Source organism: Falco cherrug, chromosome 12 (genome assembly GCF_023634085.1).
Source record: "Falco cherrug isolate bFalChe1 chromosome 12, bFalChe1.pri, whole genome shotgun sequence".
In the NCBI taxonomy this organism is placed as follows: domain Eukaryota; kingdom Metazoa; phylum Chordata; class Aves; order Falconiformes; family Falconidae; genus Falco; species Falco cherrug.
Window position 1 is genome coordinate 4715233 of NC_073708.1, and position 23853 is coordinate 4739085.

Below are 23853 nucleotides of genomic sequence, written 5' to 3' on the forward strand. Positions count from 1 at the left end.
TCATAGGGCATGTTTCATCCAGGGTGTGACAAACTTTATTGCCTTCGAGAACTTTTGGGCTTAGAAATGCTTCTGGTTGAATAGTCCTGGAGGCAGCAGTCCTTTTTTTGTGCCAGAGCTTTGTCTCATCAATGTCTGCAGGTCTAGTGGGATGTGAATTTACCTTCCACATAATGCCATTACAGCCTGGGCAGTAAAATGCCATTTTTCTTCTAGCAGTTTTCTTACTTTCCTTAGCCTGTCGGTGGGTGGATCTAAAGATTCCTCCAGGCAGCCATTCATGTGTCTCACTTCTGTCTGGAAGATGCTAGGTGTTGCGGTCTCCTGGGGGGGAGTTTTGCCAATTCCAGGAGCAGGATGGAGAACCAAAGGTGTTGGGGGGTCTGACTGACTGTTGGGAAGCTCTATCCCTAGGCAGCCATTGGCAGCAAAGGGCAAGATCAGATAGCAGCAGTCTTCAGTGTGCTCTGGCCTTCTCTCAGGATGGCGGTGTGTCCGTGCAGTAAAACTTGTGTGGTCTGACCTTACAGGAACTGGACAAAGGCGTGAGAGGAGGAGCATCCTTCAGCCCCCTTGCCTTGCCTGGGGAAGCAAAGAAGGGCTAGCCAGTGAGGGCAGCTAGCTTTTGAGGGCAGAGCTGTAGTAGCTCTGTCAGCCACTGTGTTTCAATTTTAAGGTTTCTTCTGCTAGTCGAAGTTTTGGGCTTTGTGGAGCAACTCTCAGTGATTGAGGAAACAGCCTTCTGTCATGTCACTAACTTTCTCTGAGGTTGAATGACTCTATGTTTTTTACTTTTTTTATCATGGAAACTGTGTTTCATTTGTGAACTTTGGTTTTCCATTGCACATCCCTGCAAACAGCTCCTCCACTAATACATTTTTGGCTTGTGTGTGCGCAAAGCTGGATGGAGAAAAATCTGACTGAGGCCAGGGAGCAGCCAGCACAATGCTGAGACCAATTTGACACGCACACAGCTGAAGCTTCCCCTTTCCCTCCCCAGACCATACCAAACCCCTCCACATGACCCTGCCGATCTTATGTGAGGTTAGAAGGACTGGGATGAGGCTTGTTGAGGGAAACAGGCACGTGGGCCTGACTGGGAATTGTGCGCTTAAGACTTGCCTGGACCCGGCAAAGATTGTGACATGAGATGGATTGTCACCATCATCTTCGCCTGGTTTGTGTGATGCCTCTCTGCAGTGTGGTCCTGCTATGTACTAGGTGCTGTTGCAACTCCAGCGATGACCACGAACATAAAGCAGTTTTCTTGGTTCTCTGGTATTTTAGGAATTTTGGAGCTCTTGTTTACTGTGCAGCTGGGGTGTGGGAGGAAAGCAGAACAAGACTAGTGAAAGGTGCAGTGGCTGTGGGAGGCCCAAACGAGTGTGCTGAAACAGGGGCTTGAGTGGATGAGCTGCAATGTGTAAAACACATGGAGCAAGCCTGACTTAGTGTGTTCTACAAAGTCAGCACTATGACTGTTTTAGTCTGGTTAAATGTCCTTGCAAACTACATCTACAGTGCAGTCTGACGCAGGGCCTTGGTCAAGAGCAAACCCTGAAGTTATGACTAAACCCAGCCTTGCTGTGTCGTAGAGAGCATTTAATAACAAAGAAACCAGCCTCTCTTCGCTTGCTGAACTTTCATTATTTATTGTTTTAGTAGACAAGAATAAATATTCAACAAATAAGCTTCCTGTCCTTAAGTGGTTGTGGTGTTCTGGTTATAAATAAAATCTGAATTCTTGAGTCTTTTAAAATTTAAATCAGGGTAAACCCTGCAGGAATGATATTTTCTAGTTGTATGAACGAGGAAGAGTTCATGCCCTGATGCTCGTCAGAGGATTATATGATGACTTGGGGGTCAGGTGTTTTCCTGAAATAGCTTGGAGTAGCTTTAGGGCTTGATGTGCCCCCTTTTACCTTCAGTGTGCCCTCCTCTAACCACACGTATCTCTGGCTTTAAGTAGGGTGGAGGGTGCTATGGGAAGTGCCTTTGGGTCTCGGAGCTGCAGGACAAAATAGGCAATTTATAGCAGTTGATGGGGGCTCAGCATGGCCTTCCAGTGCCCTCCTCTTACGGCCATGTTTCACACCATCTTTGCTGTCTCTCCACGGGACCTTTTGGGAGTACATATACTCCCAGAGGAATATAAAGGGGTTGTAAATTCTCAGTGGAGCTTGCTGAGCTGTGGCTGCACAAGCCGTGTCCTACTACAGAGCTGTGTGTGCTTTCCTGCCTTCTGGCCAGGAAAATCGAGCAGCCCTTCCACTTCAGGGAATTTGCTGTGGGATCTGCTGTGACCACGTGAGCAGCCAGGTGTTGGATGTGCAAAGTTGTAATCCCAGGGAAACACGTGCTGGAAAGGAGCAGCTGGGATGTGTCTTGGATCGCTTTTTCTGTGACCCAGGGGCGTGAGGATCCCAGGCAGAGATGAGCTTGTGGCTCCTTTGGGGATGCTTCCATGTGATTACTGTCAGAGATGTGGATCTGTGCATCCTGTTCCAGTTTGTGCAGCTATACTATTCAACCCTGAGGAAAAAAACATTCTTCAGATGCTGCTTTCGGGGAGGATCCAGAGGCCAGAGAGAAAGCAGGCTGGTTTCTCCCATCCCATTGTTTGAGTGCTGTTGCAGTGTTTTAATGGAATGTAGCATCTGCATCAAGCTTTTCCGCATGTTTTCACAAACTTGTAAGCTCTGTGTTGGGAAGTGGTAAGAAGGCAAGCTGCCTCTCTGGGAGCCTCAGCCTTGCTGGCTATAGCAGAGTGGGGGGAAGGAGGTCTGGTGCTGCTCCTGGTGTGTGTTGAGCATCCCTGACTTCTCCTGCTGCCTCTGTGCTCAGCTCGACCATACACAGGGCAGTGAGAGGGGCTGTGCAGGTTGCAAATTGGAGTCAAGTGGCTTTCTAGGCCTAATTATGATGCTGTAGAGCAGCGTGTGACCTGATCCTTCCCTCTGCTAGCAGCATGTTGGCAGGGGCTCTTCTCAGTGTCTTAGCAGAGCCCCTGGTCCTGGTGTGAGGGGTTCCTGGGCTGTGGTGTGAGGCAGCGCAGCCGCCTGCTCGCAGCCGGGCTGTACAGCTTACGTGGTGGGCTTGCAGGGCGATACAGCCAAGCAGAGCAAAATCTGGTGCTTCTAGAGGTAGGACCTTTGCAGTTAGCTTACCTGGGGCCGTTCGTCTTGGGATGGCCTGTCTTGTCTTTTCCAGTGGATGAACTGAACAGAGTTCAGCCCCCTATCCGCTTGGTGGTAAAGCTGCTGTGATTGCTGTGAGCAAGAGGGGAGCGGTGTGCGAGCATGCCTGCACTAAGGGGGTGCTCTGGCTTTGTGGGAAAGTGGGACTCTGCCCTGTGTCTTAAGGACTTGCACATCTGCAGAGCTTCCCTGAGTTCTGCCAGGAGATGGATGCACCTGTAAGAAATCAGTTCTGCTTCTGTTTGACTCATTTACCAGCTGGAAAAGGCAAAGGACCTAAATCCTGTGTTAACAGGCTTCCTTTGTGCTCTTGTTTTCCCAGGGCGGCCACTGACCATAACGCTGATAACACCACAGCAATCCTTAGAGAGTGGCTGAAGAACGTGCAGAACCTCTACCATGATGTGGAGTGGAGACCGATGGAGGACCCCCAGTGAGTACTGCAGCGAGAGGCTGTCTGAAGCTGTTTGTCAAACAGCTGAAGGTGTATATGTCAAACTTTCTAGGTTTTTCTGGGTTTGAACCAGGAGATGTACTAAATGTCCAAGCATTAAAATGTGGATTTTGGTTTGATGTTATTGGGGGGTGTGTGTGGTTTTTTTTGGGGGGGTGGGGTCTGTCCCATTAAAATGGTGTTCTCATGGAGCCCATAAAAAGATCTCTGACTTCCATCAAGCAACTCAGGCAGAATTTCAGAGAAGGCGGCGTTTTCCATTTGGTTATTTAGCATCTGCAGCTGCTCTCTTTACATGGTAAACAAATCACATCAAAAGCTACAGGGAATAAAAACTATCATTCTTTATTTGCAAGGAAGCAGAGAAATCGTAGCCCATTCCCATAGCGTCTGTGAAACTTCTGTCTGAAACATCAAATATTCACCAAGTTCCGAGCCAGAGAACTGGATTTAATTCAGTATATTATGCCTTTGCATGACTTGCAGGAATCTTGCTTTGAAATATGATGTTAGGTGTGTTGGGCTCTTATTTGGTTGGTTTTTGTTTTTAAGATTAACCGTTCCTTGGTTTGTTCTGTTTTCTATTTCTTCCATCAGGGAAAAGTACATCAGTTTTCCCTTTCTTTGGGCTTGCTTTTATTTTCAAGGTCCTCAGTGCAGTGGTGGGGCATGTGTGGTACAAACCCACGGGGAATACTTGTTTTATTGACTTTAAGTCCTTTCTTTGCAATTGAGTTTTCTTAATCCTGTCAAACTTAGGTTTTTTAAGTTCTGTCAAAAGTTTTTGAAATTTTTAGCTCCTTCACTGGTTTATGCTGGCACTGTTTCAAAGTCCTGAATTTTTATTCCACATAGGGATCTGTCCCTAAGTTAAACAAAGATGGAAGGAAAAAGTATTTGCTTTTGGACCTGATCCTGAAAACAGACATGCACATAATTTTGTTCATGTAATTGGGCTCATGGGGTTGGGTGTTTCTAGATTTAAGAGCCATTACGGGATGTGTTAACAGTTACTAATAATGCCCAGACCCTGGGGGAATCCAGGTTGCCTTCATCTTCACCTCCTCAGCTTTGTTGGTCCTACTAGGCTTAAGGAAGCTGTATTTACAGTCTTAAAGCCTAGCAGAGGACAGATGACTTTCTACCAGAGGGTCGGATGAGGTAAATCAGCTTCAGTTCCTTTTCGGGGGTAACCTCTGCTTACGTCAGGTGAGGGCCTGCCGCAGCAGAAGAAACTCCGGGTTTCGATAGCGCTATTTTGCTTGTGGCCACGTGGTCGGCAGGACATGCTACAGTCCTGTTTGTTCTCTGGTGCCCTGCGTACACATGCCAGCATGAAACTTGGAATCGTTCTCCCTCAAAACCTCTCCTGGGTTGCCTGAGGTAACTCTAACACTGTTTTTCTTTTGGAAAGCAAGGGAACTTTCTCTTTTTTTTTTTTTCTTTTTTTCCACTAGTGTTGTAATAGGGCTCAGAACTGGGTGCAGTCACTTTTTTTTTTTTCTTTGTTAGGTCTTACCCAGAAGAAATTGGGCCAAAACATTGGCCAAGCTCCCGATTCACTCATGTGATGAAACTCCGACAGGCTGCCCTGCGTGCTGCACGAGAGAAGTGGTCAGACTACATCCTGGTAAATACAAGGTTTGATTTATTAACTGCCCTCGAGCAAAAGCTTTTCAGGTAGTTACTTTGATATTTGGGGCTGTCGAAAAGTTTCCTCTCTATCTAAAGACAAAGTGCTCTGCAGTGAGATACTGTGTGTCATTTCTTGGTCTGATGAGCAAGAGACTTTGCAGCCAGGGAGGTATGTCCCTGGGTAAAGCCCAAGGCTTTCTTCACAGGTGTCAGGACTGAATATAGTCCTGGTGATATGTAGGCACCTGCAAGGATCCCCCAGATTGAAACATCACCTGTTATTGATGAAATGTAAGGGGAATAGTTCTGCAGGACAGTTCTGGAAAGATCTTTGGTGATGCCAGCAGCAGTTAATGGTGGCGTTCCCACAACCCCTGACCAAGGCAAGGGTTTGAGGCCAGTTTTTAAGAGTTGTTCTTGATCGTCTTCACAGAATAAACTTGTCCTGAATGTTATTTTCCCTTGCAGCTCCCTTGCCCCTGTGCTGGAGTAATTTTGTGTGGAGTCGGAGGGAAGCTTTGCATCTTTTCCCATCTCATAGCTTTGTTGTGGGGCCAGGCACCTCTGGGTTTACTGTAACAGTGATCGACCCTACAGAATCAAAACCAGCAGCTCAGTGCTTTTTGGTGGTTTTTTTTGCCAACCTAATGCCTCTGTATGCCCTGTTCCCAAGCAAGTGTCAGGGGAAGCATATAGTTTCTTCTAATAACGATTTTTTTTTTCTCTTCCCCTCTTCTTTCTCTAGTTCATTGATGCAGATAATTTATTGACCAACCCAGAAACCCTGAACCTGATGATAGCAGAAAACAAGACATTGGTGGCACCAATGCTCGAGTCTCGCTCTCTCTACTCTAACTTCTGGTGCGGCATCACTCCCCAGGCAAGTGACCTCGTGAACGGTGCTGGGTGACTGTGCAAGCTGTATTTTCAAAGGCCTCCTGCCTTGTGTCTGTGGAGCAGTGGGCATTGCTTCTCTTCTGTGGGCTTTCCCGTCTGCTTTTATAGTGTCCTTCTGAAAAGAAGCTGCTGTACCTCTGAGGCATGCAGAGGCAGTGTTGGCGTGTGGTGAAGGGTGGTTGTCTCGGCTTGCACCTGTCATAGTGGTGGCACCCCAAATCTTGGGTGGGTGTCTTTGGGGAAGGTCCGTACCTTTATAGGGAAGCTGGGAAGAAGAGTAGAGAGGATGTTGCAGTCTGTGAATGTTTTTCAGGCTTTGTTTTCTAGCTGAGCTATAGGTATGAGCAAAGCAGTACATGTTCTGCACTGGATGTGCAGGCACATAGCTGAAACTTGCTTCCTTATCTGAGATTCCTCATTTGAAAAAGTTGAATCTGGAGGAACCAGAGCTTGCTTTGCCAGAAGTGTTGGGGATTGATACAATCCCACTAACTACATAAAAAATACTGATATACACACCAGAATTGGAGATGTTTCCATATGTTTGTGTAATGGCCTTAAAACTCTCTGTACATAATTTTATACTAGCTTTCCTGTATAGTGACACTAATCTGAGAGGAATTTGCTTTTCTTTCTACAGCTCTCCATTGTGTATAGGTTATTTTTTTCACATATGAACAAGATTTATGTAGTGGGACAACATCCTTTGCATTGTATGCAGTGTGTGTGCTGAAGTGTGTATGTAAAGGGTACTGGTGTGAAGGACAGAAGTGATGAGTACAGAAATTAGTTCTATGTTACCTTTTCAGATCACATATACTGCAGAAAGTATCAGATATAAAAATGTTGTGTAGTAGAAATAGCATTATTTTTAGAGCCAAAATGAGGTTGAGCTATCACTTTACAAGCTGGTCTGTATCACTGTGGTGTGTTGACCCTGGCTGGTAGATAAGCACCCACCCAGTCACTTACTTGTTCCCACCCAGCAGGATAGGGGAGCAAATTGGAAAAGCAGAAGCAAAAAACCAAAAACTAAACCCAAAAGCAATCATCAGGGGTTGAGATAAATACAGTTTAATAAGTGAATTGGGGAAAACAAACCCCAAATAAAAAAGTGATAGAAAAACAGTCACTTACCACCAGGAGATGCATGCCAAGCCATTCCCCGAGCACCAGCTACTTTGGAAAAACTCCCCCCCACCCAGTGTTACTGCTGAGCATGATGTTATATGGTATGGAAAATCACTGTGGTCAGTTGGGGTCACCTGTCCCAGCTGTGTACCTTCCCAACCTCTTGCCCATCCCCAGCCTACTCGCTGTGGGGAACAGAGTGAGAAACAGAGAAGGCCTTGATGCTGTGCAAACATGCTTCAGCAGCAGCTAAAACATCATGTGTTACCAACACTGTTTTGGTCAGCAGTCTGAAACACAGCACTGTACTGGCTGCTGTGAAGAAAATTAACTGCATCCCAGCCAAACCCAGTATAACCACCTTGGATATGTAAATCTATAGAAGGGCAGATATATTGTCATGGTAATTTTTTGCTTTTTTTCACTCTGCCTTTGAAATGTTCTTGACTAAGCTCTGGGTAGGCTTTTCAAGACATTGAAGCTGAAATGGAGACTGTAGTTAATGCTTTTTTTTCTCCCAGGTAAGCCTCAGTAATGAGATCAGCTTTTTCACTTGTTCTCTAGTCTGCTGCTGGCATGTGTTTCCTCATCCTTCGAGGCGGCAGGATCCCAAGCTGTGTCTCTCCTGGAAAGCTTCAGAATTTCCTTCTTTTTACTTCCATGCCTGAGTCTTGCATTTCCCTCTTGGTAAAGACAAGCTTGCCCTACTGCATAGGCAAATGTGTTTAAGTTCGAGCTGCGCACACAGCTTGTAACTTCCCTGGGGCATGTGAAAAGGAATACTTCAGAGAAGCTCCATGGTCCTGCCCTTCCCTACCCTCTTGCTTTATTCCAGAAAACTAACCAGATGCTAATTATTGTCACTATTGCTGGAGTGAAACAAAGAGCAAACTCCATTCCCTTTTTCTTCTATTTACCTAGTGTAAACCATCATTCTTGCTTCCCAGTGTTAGCAAGGACACTAGTAGGGACCACAGGCAGGGCGAAAACATAACAAGTGTACTGGGTCAGACCAAAGGTCCATTGGCTACCAGCGGTTCCTAGTAGATGCCTAGGGAATAATATAAGAGCATGGCAAACAAGTAAGTGAACGATAACTTCCCCAAAATATTTTCCTAGCCTCTGGTAATCTCCTTCTCTATGATTCTTTGAGGGAGATCTTTATCTTTAAAGCTCTCGGTGATTATTTTTTATTATTATTTTATAGAAAGCACTGTCTGAAACTTTGATTTTTTTGGCACCGATGCCATCTTATGGGAAGGAGTTCCACAGTTCAGACTAACTAACTGAGTAAAAATAACAGGAAAAGGTCCTGAACTTCCCAAATTCTTGGGAAGTAAATACATAGATAAGAAACAGGGGGGTGGGCATGATGGGTGTTTACTTGTTTCAGTTTTTGTTTTAAAATGGAGATAGAAGCTTCATAGCAAAGGCGTTGTCCTTTAAGCCGTTAAGGTTAAGTCCTGAGACAGCCAGGTTTTCCACTGATGTAAATCAGCATTGCTCCGCAGGCTGAAATGGATCTGTGCCTGTGTGCACCAGCTTCAGCCCTGGCCCCTGATGTTACCTCTCCAGTAGTAAGTTTCCATCATTACCAGCATTAGCTGAGAGAAAGGAGAGGGGAAAAACCTAGCAGCAAATGTGTCTTGCAGAATTTGGTGAAAAAAAGCTGCTCAAATGAACAGGAAAGTTTCCACTTTGTTTTTTTTCTTAGTTGCTGCTGCTTGTTTTTGTGCTCACAGTCCCACAGCTTCATGCTCTCAGCCTTGCTCTCCCTGGGGACTTGGGGAGGGAGTAAGAGCTGGAGCACACCCTGAAACACCGCCTCCAGCACTGAGCAACAAGCAGCCAAACCCAGCTCCAGACAGCTTGACATTTAGTCGTCATGAAGCTAACCTAAGGCGAGCACAGCAGCAGTGCTGACAAGTTGGAGTCTTTCTTGACTACACATGATTTATGAGCAGTGAAAAGCCCCAAAACCCCACAGCGAGCGACTGGAGGAGGAAAGATTAGTTTCCAGCATCTCTCACCTGTGGGCATTCTCAGATGTCTGGTAAAGGTTGAATGTCTTAACCCTTCCTTCAGTGGGAACACCAGTAAGGTCTCTGCTCACTTGTTCCTTTTCATGAAAATCAGACCAGCTGTGTTTGAGATACCTTCTGACCATACTGTGGGGACTAGATGTCTAAAGGGCAGAGGAAAGGATCAACAAATACATAAACAGACAAATGCGCCACACCATGCCTCTACACAAAACCAGGGTAAAGTGGTTGTGCAGTGATTCACTCAGCCTTTGCTAGGATGCTCATGGAAAATATAATGTACGAGGAACTTTAACTTATTTTAGTGACTCCTATTTCTGTAAAGACCAGAATCTGCTCTGGATTCACATGTCTGGATGTCTTACTGTGCGTTAAGATTTTCTTTCTGAAGGAATTCAGTGTGTTTATTTCCAAATCTGATAGCTGTATACTTAATACACCTGCAAAAGCAGCTGTGAGCTGCACAACGTGGGTGTTGCATCCACAACGCTGGAAGGTGAGCAGAGCTCATGCTTACAGAGAAATGAGCTGACTGAAGTGCTTCCCCCAGGCAGTCTGTGGGGAGAGCTCAGGGGTGAGTATTAAACCTGCTTGCCCTGGGATGGAGGAAGCAGGGATTCTTACATAGCTGATAAAGATTGAGATGTTGCCTTCACTGCAATGAAGCAAATGATAATTTTAAATTTTTTTTAAGTCATGGTCAGAAATAATTTGCAGGTCCTATTTTGTGAGACACTGAATGTCCTTTGTACCTGTTGAACATGGAGGATGTCACAGATGCTCGTCAGCTTCCAGGATCAGACCTGAGAGTCTTATGTGCAAAAAAAGTTTTTGAAGAGCCAGGAGAAAATAGTCCAAGGTTTGATGCTCTTTTGCAAGAAAATTTTTGCAACTGTAAGGCTTGGATTTCCAATCACTGCTAGAAAGGAGAGAGAGAAGGTTGAGCCTTAGCTTTTGGGATGGAGGTTGTTTCTAAATACCCGACTGAGCCCTTTCCAAATGGGAGACACTTAAAAACCTGAGAATTGAGCATTGATCCATCTCTGCTGGGGAAGTCTAAGGGTGAGAGCTTTTGCTAAGGAGCATCTCCAAAACAGAAATCTCTTTGTAACAAGCAGCCCCCTCGTTGTGATTTCAGGGCTATTACAAAAGGACCTTGGATTATCCCCTGATTCGGGAATGGAAGAGGACAGGCTGTTTTGCTGTCCCGATGATTCATTCCACGTTCCTCATTGACTTGAGGAAAGAGGCCTCCACCAAGCTGATGTTCTACCCCCCTCACCAGGACTACACCTGGAGCTTTGATGATATCATGGTCTTTGCCTTTTCCAGTCGCCAAGCAGGTATGTCGGGAGCCTTTGCTGGGGAGGAGTCACTAGTAGAGACATGCAGACCTCTAGCTGGAGTTCACAGCCAGAAGTCCTGTGTTGACTGTAGTGTTGAGCTAAGACCCAGTTCCCTTTCCTCTTTCAGATCTAGTCAGGGATAACTAGCAGCAAGGGAGAGGCAATGCAGTTTTGAATCGGCTAGCTTCAAAGGCCATGGGAACCATTCTTGGGATGGGGGCAGTGTTTCAGAAAGAAAACGTGTGGCATCCACCCCTGGTTTGTGTCACAGCAAGACAGTAGTGAACACAGGTGAATGCTGTGAGAGCAGAAGGTATCCTTGAAGTCCATAGGTAAGGGATCTGAAGTCGCCGCTTCCAGGAGATCCATGAGGAAGGGAGTAAGGGCAAGAGACTCTTTCTAAATGTAGCAGCCCTTGCGGAAAACAAACCCCAAGTTGCTTACCTGCAGCGCTGATGAGGCTGTGCTTCACGGCAGCTCAGCAGGAATTGTCTGAGGTGTGGGGGGATTTTGTTCTGGTTTTTGGTGTTTTTTTGTTTTCTGCTTTTAAAGCAAAATCAGTGTAACTTGCAGGGGAACAATGTGGAGTCTGTGGACTGTGCTGAAAGGAAATCTCTTGCAGGCAAGAGCAGGTTAGAGCTCATGTGCAAGCAGTAAAACCTCTGCATACTTGACATTGCTTGACGTGGTATCATTGGTACTTTGGGAGAACCAGCTGAGCACAGAGAGCTGCCTTGAGATCCTTGGGGCACAGCAGAGAGAATATGTGTACCACTCTGGCTGATAACTGGGATCAGTTTCCGCTGGACAGTGGGAGGATTTCAGTTAGACCTGAGATACAGGGCTCTTCTCGGGCCAAGGCACAACCTCAGTGTCCTTCTCCTTTGTCTGGAATGGCTGTTGGTGTTGGCAGAGAGCTCTAGGTGTCTCGGAGAAATCACTGTCTCTTAAGTGCATGCGACTGCTGCTACTGCTGCTTGTACTTGTGGTGAGGATGTTTATTTAGTGCCATTTCTTTGTGGAGAGTGGAGCTGGTGGGTATTCTGTCTAAAGCAAAGTCCTGGCTGGCAGACGGGTGCGTAGCAGTGTCAGAGCTGCAAGGAGCTCCCGGGAAGGCTGCGGCTGTAATGGCCATCCCTGTGGTTCTTGGCCCTGCTGCATTGGGAAGGGGAAAGTCTGGGGCCTTACAAGGACAAAAGCACTGATGCAGCCTCAGTGGCACCAATAAACGTGCTTCGGTTCAGAGCTTCAAGACTGGTTTGCTGGCTTGCTGAGGTGAATTAATAGGGAGAAGTTGTTTGCGGGTCCTCTGAGTGATGTGCCGTTGGTGTTAGCTGTCTTCTGTTTGTAAAAGAGGCAAAGTTAAGGTGAGAAGGAAGGGCTGTTTTTGGGGAACAGACAAGCAGAGAGAAAGTGAAGAAGTATGGTTTGTTGGCAATCACTTCTGCAGAAGAGGCAGGCTGAGCAGACTGCCTTTCCTACCGTTCCCAGAGCAGCACAGCAGCCACCAGCTGTTTGTAGCTTTCATTTTAATGATGTTTGTGGTGTGAAGGTCCTGACAAGCACTGAAAGAAATGGTCTTGTCTTGGCAGCCTAAGCAGAGCTTTTTAAAACTCAGCAATGAGAGGATAAGGGGCATCAAATGAGAAAGGAGTGGTAGAGAGGAGGCAGCAAGGGCTGAAATTAGAGCCCTTGGGAGGCAGAGGCAAGATGTGAACTCGCAGAGCACCTTTGGGGCCCTGACTTTGAGTCACGACATCAGTATGTTGGCTCCAGAGGAGAACTGAGATTTCAGTCTGGATAGCAAAGCTGGCTCCTTGACATCAGCCTGCCCTGCTTGTTCCCTCTGACAGCTCTCCCAGAAATGCAGCATCCAACGTATGTGGTAACTGCATCACATGAGCTCCAGCTGCTGAAGAAGTATTTCAGGGGTTCAAACCCATCATTTTTTCCTTCCATGCTATAACACTTCAGCTTTTCTCATGACTGATCCATGACATGAAAGGCTTTGCTTCAGCAGTCTGGCCCATTGGTCTGCTCAGATTGTTGGCTTGTGTCCTGGGCTGAGTTTGTCACCCATGATAGAAGGATGACATCCAAGTTCAGAAATGTGAAAAATGTATGGACTTTGAGGTAAACTTCTCTTTGGAGTAACTTCACTTACTTCCCTAAAGTCTCAAATGATGCTGGGTTTTGTCCAGGCCAGTGCACTTAATGCCTCAAATGAAACCGTCGATTTTCAACAGTGAATCTGCTGCTCAAAGCGATTGTTTTGTGATGCCCTAAAGAGACTGTCCTTCCCACTTCTGCTGAGAGAGCGTGGCCTGTGGGGGGAGTACGGACTCGGAACAAACCTCAGTGGGAGTGTTTTATTGGCAAGGGTGGACTCTCTGGAGCGCCTTGCACTCACAAGGTAGCGTTTAGCCAGCCAGATCTCCTGAGCTCCTTGCAGCCTGAGGCTCTGAAGCCCGACAGCCAGCCAGCTGGAAGGTCTGCTCACAGGGATGTGGGGGAAATTCGGGTTGTCTGAATGTGGCTGTGGGTTTGGGGCACGGCTGTGAATCCTGGTCGCTGCCTTACAACGGCTAATAGTAACGCACATACCTACAGCTGTTCTGTCCCTTATAGCAATCATTTGTTTTGGTAAAAAAACAGAGCTGGACAGCAAGTCCCCCTCCCCATGTTAAGGTGGCTTTACCATTCTAAAGTAGCTTTTATCCCAAAAGGAACAGAAATGCTGGCATGAATTTATGCAGATTAACAGTGTTTAAGCCAGTGGAAGATTAAGAACAGAGATCAGTGAGCCAGATAAGATTAGTTGATTAGATCAGTGCCAAATCCATTAATGTCAGCAGGTAGTATTTTTTATTCTGCCATTTACCTAAATTGCAGCTGACAGCTGAATGTGTTTTGGCAAGTAGTGTAGCCAGCAATTTGCTTGCAGAACTTAAAATGGTGGAAACACCGGGGTCATTAAAGTAGACAATTCTGCTCTGCTAAAAATACCAAGGATTAGGGGGACCAACACATGAAAGCATTGACACACCAGGTAGTGTCTGGTTTTCATTTATTTGCTGGAGGGAGGGGGGTGGTTGTACTTTTTTTTTTTTTATTTTATTTTTTTTTTAAGAAACGAGGCAGTTTACATTTTTTGTTAAATCTGCTTGGCCAGTTGTATGGGTTCTAGCGGCTCTCAGATTGTGATTAATTAATAAAGGACCTGACCAGAACTCAGTGAAAAACAACGGAAATACTTTCCTTTGGCTTATCTGGCTGTAGCTTTTGAGTGCGTTGCCTGATGGGCTGTCAGGCCCTGTGTTGCCGCAGTTGTAGCGGATAGTGAGCAAAGCCTTCTTTAGTCCTGCGGGAGCAGCCAGGACGTTACCAGTGAACACTCTCAGTGGGGGTGGTGGGGGTGTCCCTCCCTTGCAAGAGTGTCTGCTCTGAGGAGCAGCTTTGCATCCTCTCCTTGTTTCACACCTTCAGATTTGGCCCCTTGGACGAGCAGTTGCAAAAGCTTTGGAGTAGAAGGCTGTTACATTACCACCTCTTTTGGAAAGCATCTTTTCTTCTTGCTAGTGGCTCTCGCTAGGGTTTTCCTCTAATCTTCAGGGCACAGTAAAACTAATCCTGGAGAGGAAAGGACCATGTTTGGTGGTAGACTTGGTGCTTCCAGGATGGTTATTGTATGTGTATACCTATTCCTCAAAGTCCTTTGCCAGCACAGGTAAAAATAGATTGCCTTTATCTTCTAGCCAAAGCAAACAGAAGCAGGAAGATGCCCGACTGCAAACCCCAGGCTGAATCCCTTGCTAGGCCAGTAACAGGCCCTGCAGCTAGACTGGTGCCTTGGGCCCCACAGCTTCATCCTGTGTGATCCCAGCAGAGCTGAGCTGCCTGGGCTGGCACCTGGCCAGCTGTGTGCTGTCGGAGCTGGGGATCAGGCTTGGCTCCTCCACGCTGGAAGAGTCGTTCTGTATTTATTGCGGTCTGACAGAGAATCCTCGCAAAGCACAGATGAAAGCTGCCATTGCCCCTTGCCACGCTGGGTTTGTTGGGATTTTTCCCTCTCCACGGCTGGCTGCTGGGACGGAGCTGCCGCTGTCTTTGCTGGGCGCGCAGGGCCGGCCACCTCTCACCGAGGGGCAGTGCTGCCCAGTCGTGGGTGCAAATGCCTCTGCCCTTCACCCTGAGCTTTGAAACCTGTGTGTTTCCCCCACCTCTGAGCCCCATGTCTCCCCTCTGGAGGCTCCCTGGGTCTCTGTGGGGTGGGAGGCCCCGCATCCCCAAGGCCACCACTGCTGCTCCTTGGCACAGCGCCGCTGGAAGCCATCGCACCGCTTGAGGCTGCCTCACTCCGAGGGCGAAAACCTGTTCCTGCCTTTGGCTCCGGGTCTGTGAAGGGCTTGTCGGGTGAGGTGCCAGGGCTGAGCAGTGCCAGCAGGGTTCTGGGGAAGGGGGCTTCTGTGGTACCCCCAGGTACCTGCAGCAGTTCTGCTGGGTGGGTCAGACACCCCTTGTGCTAAAGGCCGGTTCTGCCTTCTGCTGTAGGCTTGTTTTCATAGGCAACAGCCAAAAAAGACCCTTTCTCTGGTCAAAGGCATGGGTTCCCAGTCTCTCCTAGGAGAAAACGGATTCTGGTTAAAAATACTGCTGTCGGGGAGCGAGTAGCAATTGGTTTCATAGGAGAGGCCACTTGCTGCCAGCCAAATAAAACAGCAAATGGCAGTGTGATGTGTTTGAATTGTTTGTTTATGAAGCAGAAGTTTTCAGGACTGAGGTCCTGGCGTAAGTTTGATTGTGGCTACATAGCAACAGAGTATTGCAGAGTGCACAATCGGCTGGTAAAAGACCTGATTCTAATTTCTGTTTTCCTGTGATCCCCAGGAATACAGATGTTCATCTGCAACCGTGAACACTATGGTTTCCTGCCCATGCCCCTGAAATCACACCAAACGCTGCAAGAAGAAACTGAGAACTTTGTGCACACACTAATTGAGGCTATGAGTAAGTTGTTGTGCCCTGCCATGATGGACCCACCCCCAGAGTTAATGTTTGTAGACCTCGCCTGCCAGCAGCCCAGCTGTCTTCCCCTTGGGAGTCTGCATCCTGACCCGACTGCTCTCATACTCTTTTGATATGCAGCGTTCCATTTTTCCACTGCTTTTCTACCTAGGGATATAATCACTTCACGGTCAGGTCAACCCCATTCACAAAATCTCTCAACTTCCCTTGATCAAATGCAAAAATGCATCTTTAATGCAAAAAGGATGCTGCAGAGCCTTGTTTTTGTCATGATGTCTGTCTGGCACATGGCTGCTGGCTTCTGCTTTGCAACGTGGATGCTTTCTGCTGTACCTGCCCCTGCACTGACTCCACATCCCAGCTCCCTGGGGCTTTAGGCCTGGTGATAAAAACACAATACATCACATTGATGCAGTGTGTATGTGAATGTGCTGTTTGGGATCTCTTCTCTCTTTCAGTCGATCGTCCTCCCATCGAACCCTCTCAGTATGTCTCTGTTCCTCTGAAGCACCCTGACAAGATGGGATTTGATGAAGTAAGGAACCTATTTTGCTGTTACTGTCTTGTCTTCCCACTCATCACCTAGAGGACCCGAGTTCTCCCTGTAGCTGAGCTTCTAGCAGTTTCCCCTGGAGTACATCATCTTTTCACATAGTTAGCTCTTCCCAATCACTCATCTTCTTGACATAAGCCTTCTACGAGGAGAAAATGCCATCCTTATTTGGGGAGAGCTGCTGAGCTCAGGGAAGCAGAAGGGAAAGGGCTCAGGGAGCGGTCTTTCCCCCTGGTGTTTGTGGTGGAGAAACAAGGCCACTCAGGTCTGTGTGGGCACTGAATACTTGCTACAAGACCCTTGATTAGAAGTGCAGGTTTGTGTACCAGGACAGTGCCCAGGAAATCTTTGGGCTTCCTGTCTTGATGATACGGATTTTAACCCAGCTCGGGAGCAGGTGGCAGAGGCAAGGCTGAAAAACAGGTTATTTAACTCCCTGGTTCTTGTGCTGTTTCCTCTACATCTGACTTCCCTTCCATTCTGTGACAAAAACTAGTCTTTTGGGAAGCCTCTTCTGCTTTCCAGTGATGGAAAAGAATGATCTCTCTCATCTTAGGGAGACACAGGAGAGCCCGGAGCAGCTGGGGGAGCCAAGTTCACAGCTGGGTTCTAGCCCAGCCGGGGTACGTCCAGGAGCGATGAAACCCATACATGCTGTCTCCTTGCCTGGGCAGCTCTCCCCCTGCCCTGCTTGGTTGCCACATATTTTTGACCTTAAGTAAAAGCGAACCAGAATGATGGTTGCTGCCACTGGTAGTACCTCAAGACCCCACAGAAATTCCTCTCCTGCCTCTGCCTCACATTGTGGAGAGAGCAGGCATGGAGGGGAGAAGGCTGGAGAGGGGTCTGCTGGGCTTTAATTCACCAGTGTCCGTGTTATTCACAGAGCCAGCAACCCCTGTGTATGCAGCTGCCAGGCTGGCAGTGGCACCGTGACCGAGGGAGCTGTGGTGATCAGGGGAGCCTTTGTTTTCTTGGTGTATTCTGCTACATCTGTTTGCATGACTTGTAAAGTCTGAACCCAATTTGGCTATGTGTATTTGAGCGTCTGTGTTTAGGACACAGCTGGTGTAGGTTTTTTCCATGTTGTCCTTTGTGGCTGTGCTTTATTTATCCAATTTATTATTTTTGTATTTGTACTGAGCTGGAATTTGATCCACTTCTTACTGGGATGAGGTTTTGCTCCACAGGCTACAAGGCTGCACTTGTCTGCCTGGGACTGAAAAATATCCCTGACCCTCTGCAGTTTACCTGCAGATGAGGGCTTCAGCCCTCTGCCCTCCACCAGAGCGTCTGTCTCCTCAAGGCTTGGAGGGAGCCCTGCCCAGACATCTCTGTTCCGGGTACTGGCTCTCCACTAGGCTTTCTGGCAGGGGTAGCAGTGGATTTTCAGTGCCTGAATTAATTACAAAAATCCTCTCTACCGTGTCCTTGTACTTGGATGGCGACCCTGCTGACAATCCTGAATACAAGCAGTGGCAGTGTTTATAGAGGAACATGTAGGTCAGTGTTGCCTCTAGGACTGAGGCTGGAGGTGGCCATGTGCTTGATATAAATCAGAATACCCTGTATCTCTGAAAATTATAGACTTGGTCTCCTCTCACTTTTATTCACCCTCGAAGAGCACGTTTCCCCTATGAACATTCATCAAAAGTAGTTGTTAGACAACAAGCCTCTCAACTTGCAACTCAAAAGCAACTCTTAATTTTTTGACAAATTCTAAGCAACCTGGAATGAAAAACACCCGGTGTTTTCATAAGATCTGGTTTTCCAGCAGGGCTGCTAGGCAAGGGTGGATCAGGGCTCCCTTTTTTTCCTCTCTCCCAAGCCAGGAGGCTGATGTCTTTCTCTTCTGTCCAGATTTTCATGATCAATCTGAAGCGTCGGAAAGACAGGCGGGATCGGATGCTGAGGACTCTCTATGAGCAGGAGATTGCAGTCAAGATAGTGGAGGCTGTGGATGGAAAGTGAGTTTCAGCTGGGGTTGCTGATGTTTGCGAAGAGTGGGTTGTGCATGACTGCCTGACACCATCACCTTGGATACCCTGAGCTGCCTGCTGGTGAGGAAGGGTGGGCTGAGGGGAGAGCTGAATATCACTTTTACCTACCTCACGGTCTGTTTAGGGGCAGTTTTGCTCGCTCTTTCTTCTTTTGCAATTAGTCAGTCTCCATGAGAGAACTGGGGCAGCGTGTTTCAGGCTAACGTGAAAATGATTGTTAAAATCATACTGGTTTCTTTGAACTACAACACTTGCACACAATTAAAAGGAGTCAGCAGTGAGAGTGTTTGAGAGCATTTATCTCCTGGGAAGACTGTCCATCCTAGTGCTACAAAGTTGTGCTACAGTGGTAACTATGACGGAGCCCTTTCCAAGCTTAATTTAAGGTGTGTTAAGACCCTTTTATAATGAGAAATCAAGGCAGAAATTTTTGGTCTGTGAGCTGCAAAAAGGCCTTAGGGCGATAGGAACCCACGTGCCATCTAGTGGTCTTTGAGATTTGGGTACCCATCAAGACCTCTTAGAAAAATAATCTAAGCCAAGCCACTGAAAAGTTGGTGGTCCCACAAGAAGTTGTTGGCAGAGTTAAGGATATGATTTGTCAGCTTGATTTAGACTTGTAAATCAAGAATTTAATTTTTCTCCAGGTTTTATAGCTAAACAAGTGCAAGAATTTCTTGAGATATGCTTTTTCTCTGAACATCAGCAGCATTTCCCATGTTGCCCCTGTGTCTGACTTGAATTTCCTTTTTAAGTGGTGATAGCTGTTCTCTCTCTCTCAGAGCACTGAACACGAGTCAGCTCAAAGCTCTCAGCATCGATATGCTCCCAGGATACCGGGACCCGTACTCCTCCAGGCCGCTAACCAGAGGAGAGATCGGCTGCTTCCTCAGTCACTATTACATCTGGAAGGAGGTAAGGAGTTTGTGGGTGCCTTGCAGGTCCTGCAGCCAGTCCTAGGGCAGAGCATCAAATATGATGCACGTTTCTGGAAGCGTAGGATGAAACTGTTTTCCTTAGTTTGTAGGGGATTGCACACAGGGGTTTTCTTGAATGCAGCATTCAGCTTTTTCATCTCTGTTTTCCATTTACCAACAGCTCTGAGCAAATTTTTATCAGAATATTTTCATGACTGTTTTTGCAAATTATCCGATAGACTGCTTGGAGCATGTGTGCTTATGAGAAAGGCAAGAAGGCTTTGAAGAACAAGTGGTGTTTAAAAAAAAAAAACAACACACCTCTTGTTTTTTTTTCCCCTTGTTCTGCATCTGGACTGAGGCAAGTTCCAGTAACTCTGCTGACTGGCTTTTTGAAGCTGGCGTATCGTGAATATTTTTAACAGCAGAGGCCTCTGTTACCTGAGCTAAGAGATCTTGTTTGGGTGGTAAAAGCTGTAGCTTCCGCCTCTCGCTGTTCACCTGGGGAGTGACACTTGAGAGGGTCCGGGCTGCGCTGGTCAGAGATGCTGCAGTTACACAGCCAGATGTCAACAGGAGGGATTATTTGAAGTAAGGTGTGGTGGAGGCAGGGAGAAGGACTCGGTACTGAAGGAAGACTGGGCAGTGGCAGTGGTTACCCAAAGAGGCACAGCCCTCTGCCTTCAGAGGCGTTAGCTGCAGCAGCGCTCAGCAGGGCAGGGCACTGATCCAGCCCAGAGCCAGCAGGAGCGACTGCAGCACCGAGGAGTCAGCTGGGCGTTTGGGCCTGAGACTTTAAATTGCCAACGGTCAGATGGGAACCTACGTGCAGGTTGTGTGTGTTCTCTAAGCTGTCAGGGCCAGACTTGGGATGCGCTTGATTGTCTGTCTTCCCAGACTTCAGCAACGCTTTCTTCCACCAAAGAGGTTTTTCTGAACAGCAGCTTTGGCATCAAAGGCTGCTGCACCTTCCTCTGAGGAGGTGGTTGCTGTGGTAGTGCCGGATGCTAACTCGTGGGTTTTAGGTGGTGCAACATCAGATAAAGGGTTTTTTTAGGTTGAGATGCTCAGCCACAGGGAATTTTCAGGACTGTTCTCACTGGCTTTCGTAGTCTCTCCCAAGTGAGCTGTGAATCTAGGAGCAGTTCCTCAGCCTCCCTACCTGCACGGTCTAGAGGGTAATGCCAGGTCAGGCTGACCCCAGCGATTTCAGGGTGCAGGCAGTGGCCCGTGTCTGCCCTTGCGATTGCTTCTGAACCCTCTTGTTTCAGGTGGTGAACAGAGAACTGGAGAAGACGCTTGTTATCGAGGATGATGTGCGCTTTGAACACCAGTTTAAAAGGAAGCTCGTGAAGCTGATGGGTGACATTGAACAAGCCCAGCTAGACTGGGAGCTTATGTAAGTACGTAGCCCGAGGCCATCTGGGAACTCCTGGGCATGCAGGGGAGGTCAGCAGCACCTGCTGCATCGGGATAGAGGTGTAGGTTAATGCTGGAGTGCAGGGGAAGGTGGGCAGAGACTTCTCAGTGGCTCTTCCCATCAGGACAGACCTGCCCTCTGTGGCAAGCTGATGCTGGAATGCCCATTGGATGCCATTACTGCCCTTTGTGGGCAGCGTTGGTTGATCTCAGCAGTGTCTGGAGCTGCTGCTGTGACAGAGGAACTGTCACGACTCAGTTCTGAGGCTTGGACTGTGTAATCTTGGCTCCCTTATGAAGTCTTTCGCAGCTATACCACCCACTGGGTTAAGGCTTGGATGTTTGGGAGTGGTGCAGGATGGAAATCTGTGAGCCTGGTTGTGGATGGCTTCTTGGATTGACCCTTTGCCCTTCCCTGGTTCACACAAACAGTCTTGTGGTCCTAATGGCTGCAGATTCCCTTTGGTTCCAATTTCCTTGGTTTTTTCACCCTTTAAAGCTACATTGGCCGGAAAAGGATGCAGGTGCAAGAGCCTGAGAAAGCAGTTCCCAATGTCATGAACCTGGTGGAAGCTGATTACTCGTACTGGACCCTGGGGTATGCAATCTCGTTCCAAGGGGCTCAGAAACTGATCGGAGCTGAGCCTTTCAGCAAGATGCTGCCTGTAGATGAATTTCTGCCAGTCATGTACAACAAGCACCCTGTGTAAGTAGGACGCCTTCGTTGCTCTGGTTGCCATGAGCTGGGTCTGTCTTGCTGAATGTTCTTAGTTCAGATCATGCTGATGTGTCTCACTTCTGTGGGGACAGGGCTATTCCTCGTGCTATTTGGTTGTCTGCGGGAGAGCTCCTGACACAGAAGGTGACAGACCTGCTGCAGAGGGTTTATTGTCCCTACCTGGTGCAGGGCTTGTGGGCTGGTCCTGAGGGACTTGGCGCTCTCTGGTATCGGAGGCATTGGCTGTATAGATTGTGTGTGGCACTGGCTGCAGGGAGTCAGACTGCACCTCAGCCACTGCCTCCACTCCCTGGGACCTGTTTGCTCAGTGGATTGGCTTGTGTCAGTTACCAGCAGTGGCACTGATGAATGCTCACTCTGTTACTGATGATTTTTCTCTTCTCTTTAGAGCGAAGTACATGGAGTACTATGAGTCCAGAGACTTGAAAGCCTTTTCAGCAGAGCCCCTGCTTGTTTACCCCACCCACTACACAGGGCAGCCAGGCTACCTCAGCGACACAGAGACCTCTACAATCTGGGACAACGAGACCGTGTCAACGGACTGGGACAGAACACACTCCTGGAAATCCCGGCAGCAGGGCAAGATCCACAGCGATGCTCAGAACAAGGATGCCCTGCCTTCCCAGTCATCTCTCAATGCACCGTCCTCCAGGGATGAACTATGACTGCCTGCTTCCCCCGGGACTCTGTTGACAGCTGAACCTGCCTCGCACTTCAGCTTTTCACCCTTGAAAGTTGTAGAGCAGCTCTTCATGTGGTCTCCTTCCCACTGCTTCGAATGGCAAAGCACGTGATTGGACCTGACAATTAACCAAGGTGCTTAGCACAGGGTGGGAGAAGAAGGAGGAAAAAGAACAAGTGTTCCTGACCGGCAGAAAAAAGGCAGAGGTCTGAACAAAAGCCCACGCAAGCTTTTGTAAAAAAAACCAACAACCTTGAATGACGTCTTTCTACAGTTCCTCGTGTAGAACACTCTATTTATAAAGATTAATATATAGAGGTGTACAAGTGTTAATACCGTTCTGGATAGCCTGTAACTTGGCTGCTGTGTAACTCTTACTCCTTGTAGGTTTGTAGGCTTTTATAACCCTGTTCACTGAGAGAAACTGCAGGCAAGCGTTTGGGTTATTTGGTTTTGATTTTTCAGAGTGATCCCTGGCAGAATCAAGATGGTTTCCAAAAATGTTCAGTGCATTGGAGCAGCGCTTCTCTGCACTTTCTCCCTCATCACACTCCTACAGGAAACTATTGTTGGCTTCCCCTCTGCAATTTCCCCTCTGCTAGATCTCATCTAAACAGGCCTCCCAATCCACAACTGATGTCTTGGCATGGCTAAAATCTCAGATGCTAGCAGAGAAGGAGGAGGTTGCCGATCTTACTTGTGTCTCTACTGCGTGCAGGGAATGCAGGTGGAGTTGGTTTGTGTCATGTCCTGCTTCACCCCCTGCCTCAATTTATTCCTTCAGGAAAACAAAGCCTGGCAACCTATTTGCAGGGCTGTTTCATTAGGCTGTAAAACCAAGCGTAGGACTTCCAGGAACTTAAAAATTTTGGTTACAACCTGCTTGACGCTATACTTAGAAAAAACAAACAACCTGCAGAAGTGTTACTGTTGTCAGCTGTGCTGTTCTCCACAGCCTGGATAGAATTGCGCGTTACAGGACGGAAAGGCAACTTGCCTTGATACTTTTTCATGTGAGGAGCAAACTCGTCTGTTTTTTAGGATGAGTTCTGATGTACTTGCTGTTGGCTAACATGTCAGCAGAGTATGGTGGTTTTGTTTTGGTTGTTTTTTTTTTAAAAAAAAAATGTTTCTCAGAGGCCAGGTGATGACAGACTACACTGCTTAGGTTAGCTGGCACGGACCTCAAGCTGCTCTTGCAGTGGGAGGATGCCCTCCTGGACTTGCAATCTAGAGACTCACCTGCTGGCAGATTTGTGCGGTTGAGTATGTGTGGCTGTATTTTTTTTTTTTAAGTTTTTGTTTGTTTTTAACAATTACTGATCAATGTTGTGCTTTCTGCTAAAGAAGACATGTTATTATTACCTGTCAGCCGGTCTGATAATACATAGAACCTGGTGCAAGATGAGTAACTGTGAGTATTCTTCATTGGGTGGGAGTAGCGCTGGCTGGGGAAGGCCAGCTCGAGAGTTTTGCAGCTGTGTCACTCTACCATGAGGTCACTGGCTGTATAAACGTGCCTGTTGTGCAACTACTGCCTGGAAGCCGTGTTCCTTCTGCTGTCCGGGTTGGAGCAGGTGTCCACGCGACAGTGAGTATGGAGAGCAGGCCCGCCACACGCAGCTGGGGTCATTCCTCTCTAACAAGCCCTCTTGCTTCCTCCTCAGGTCTCGCTTTACGAGTGGCCAGTCTGACCAGTTTGAAGCCTGATGGCAGTTGCAGAGGTTGGTAAGAAGTTTGCTGTGACCTTCAGGAGCAGGACTGCTGTGAACTGGTGAGCATCCAGCGCATTGTCAGGTGTCACTCTGAGCACGAG

General features: G+C 47.6%; 1 protein-coding gene across 2 annotated transcripts in view; it reads left to right on the forward strand.

The window, feature by feature from the left end:
• COLGALT2 (collagen beta(1-O)galactosyltransferase 2) overlaps positions 1 to 23445 on the forward strand; it is a 59945-nt gene extending 36500 nt beyond the window's left edge. For both annotated transcript variants that reach the window (XM_055725104.1, XM_055725102.1), the window contains 11 exons: positions 3520 to 3630; positions 5164 to 5281; positions 6032 to 6166; positions 10495 to 10699; positions 15590 to 15709; positions 16186 to 16262; positions 18141 to 18247; positions 19063 to 19195; positions 20469 to 20596; positions 21116 to 21322; positions 21744 to 23445. In XM_055725104.1, the coding sequence (XP_055581079.1) occupies positions 3617 to 3630; positions 5164 to 5281; positions 6032 to 6166; positions 10495 to 10699; positions 15590 to 15709; positions 16186 to 16262; positions 18141 to 18247; positions 19063 to 19195; positions 20469 to 20596; positions 21116 to 21322; positions 21744 to 22020 (1521 nt within the window). In that variant the 5' untranslated portion in view covers positions 3520 to 3616 and the 3' untranslated portion in view covers positions 22021 to 23445. The remainder of the gene's footprint in view (positions 1 to 3519; positions 3631 to 5163; positions 5282 to 6031; positions 6167 to 10494; positions 10700 to 15589; positions 15710 to 16185; positions 16263 to 18140; positions 18248 to 19062; positions 19196 to 20468; positions 20597 to 21115; positions 21323 to 21743) is intronic.
• The last annotated feature ends 408 nt before the right edge of the window (positions 23446 to 23853 follow it).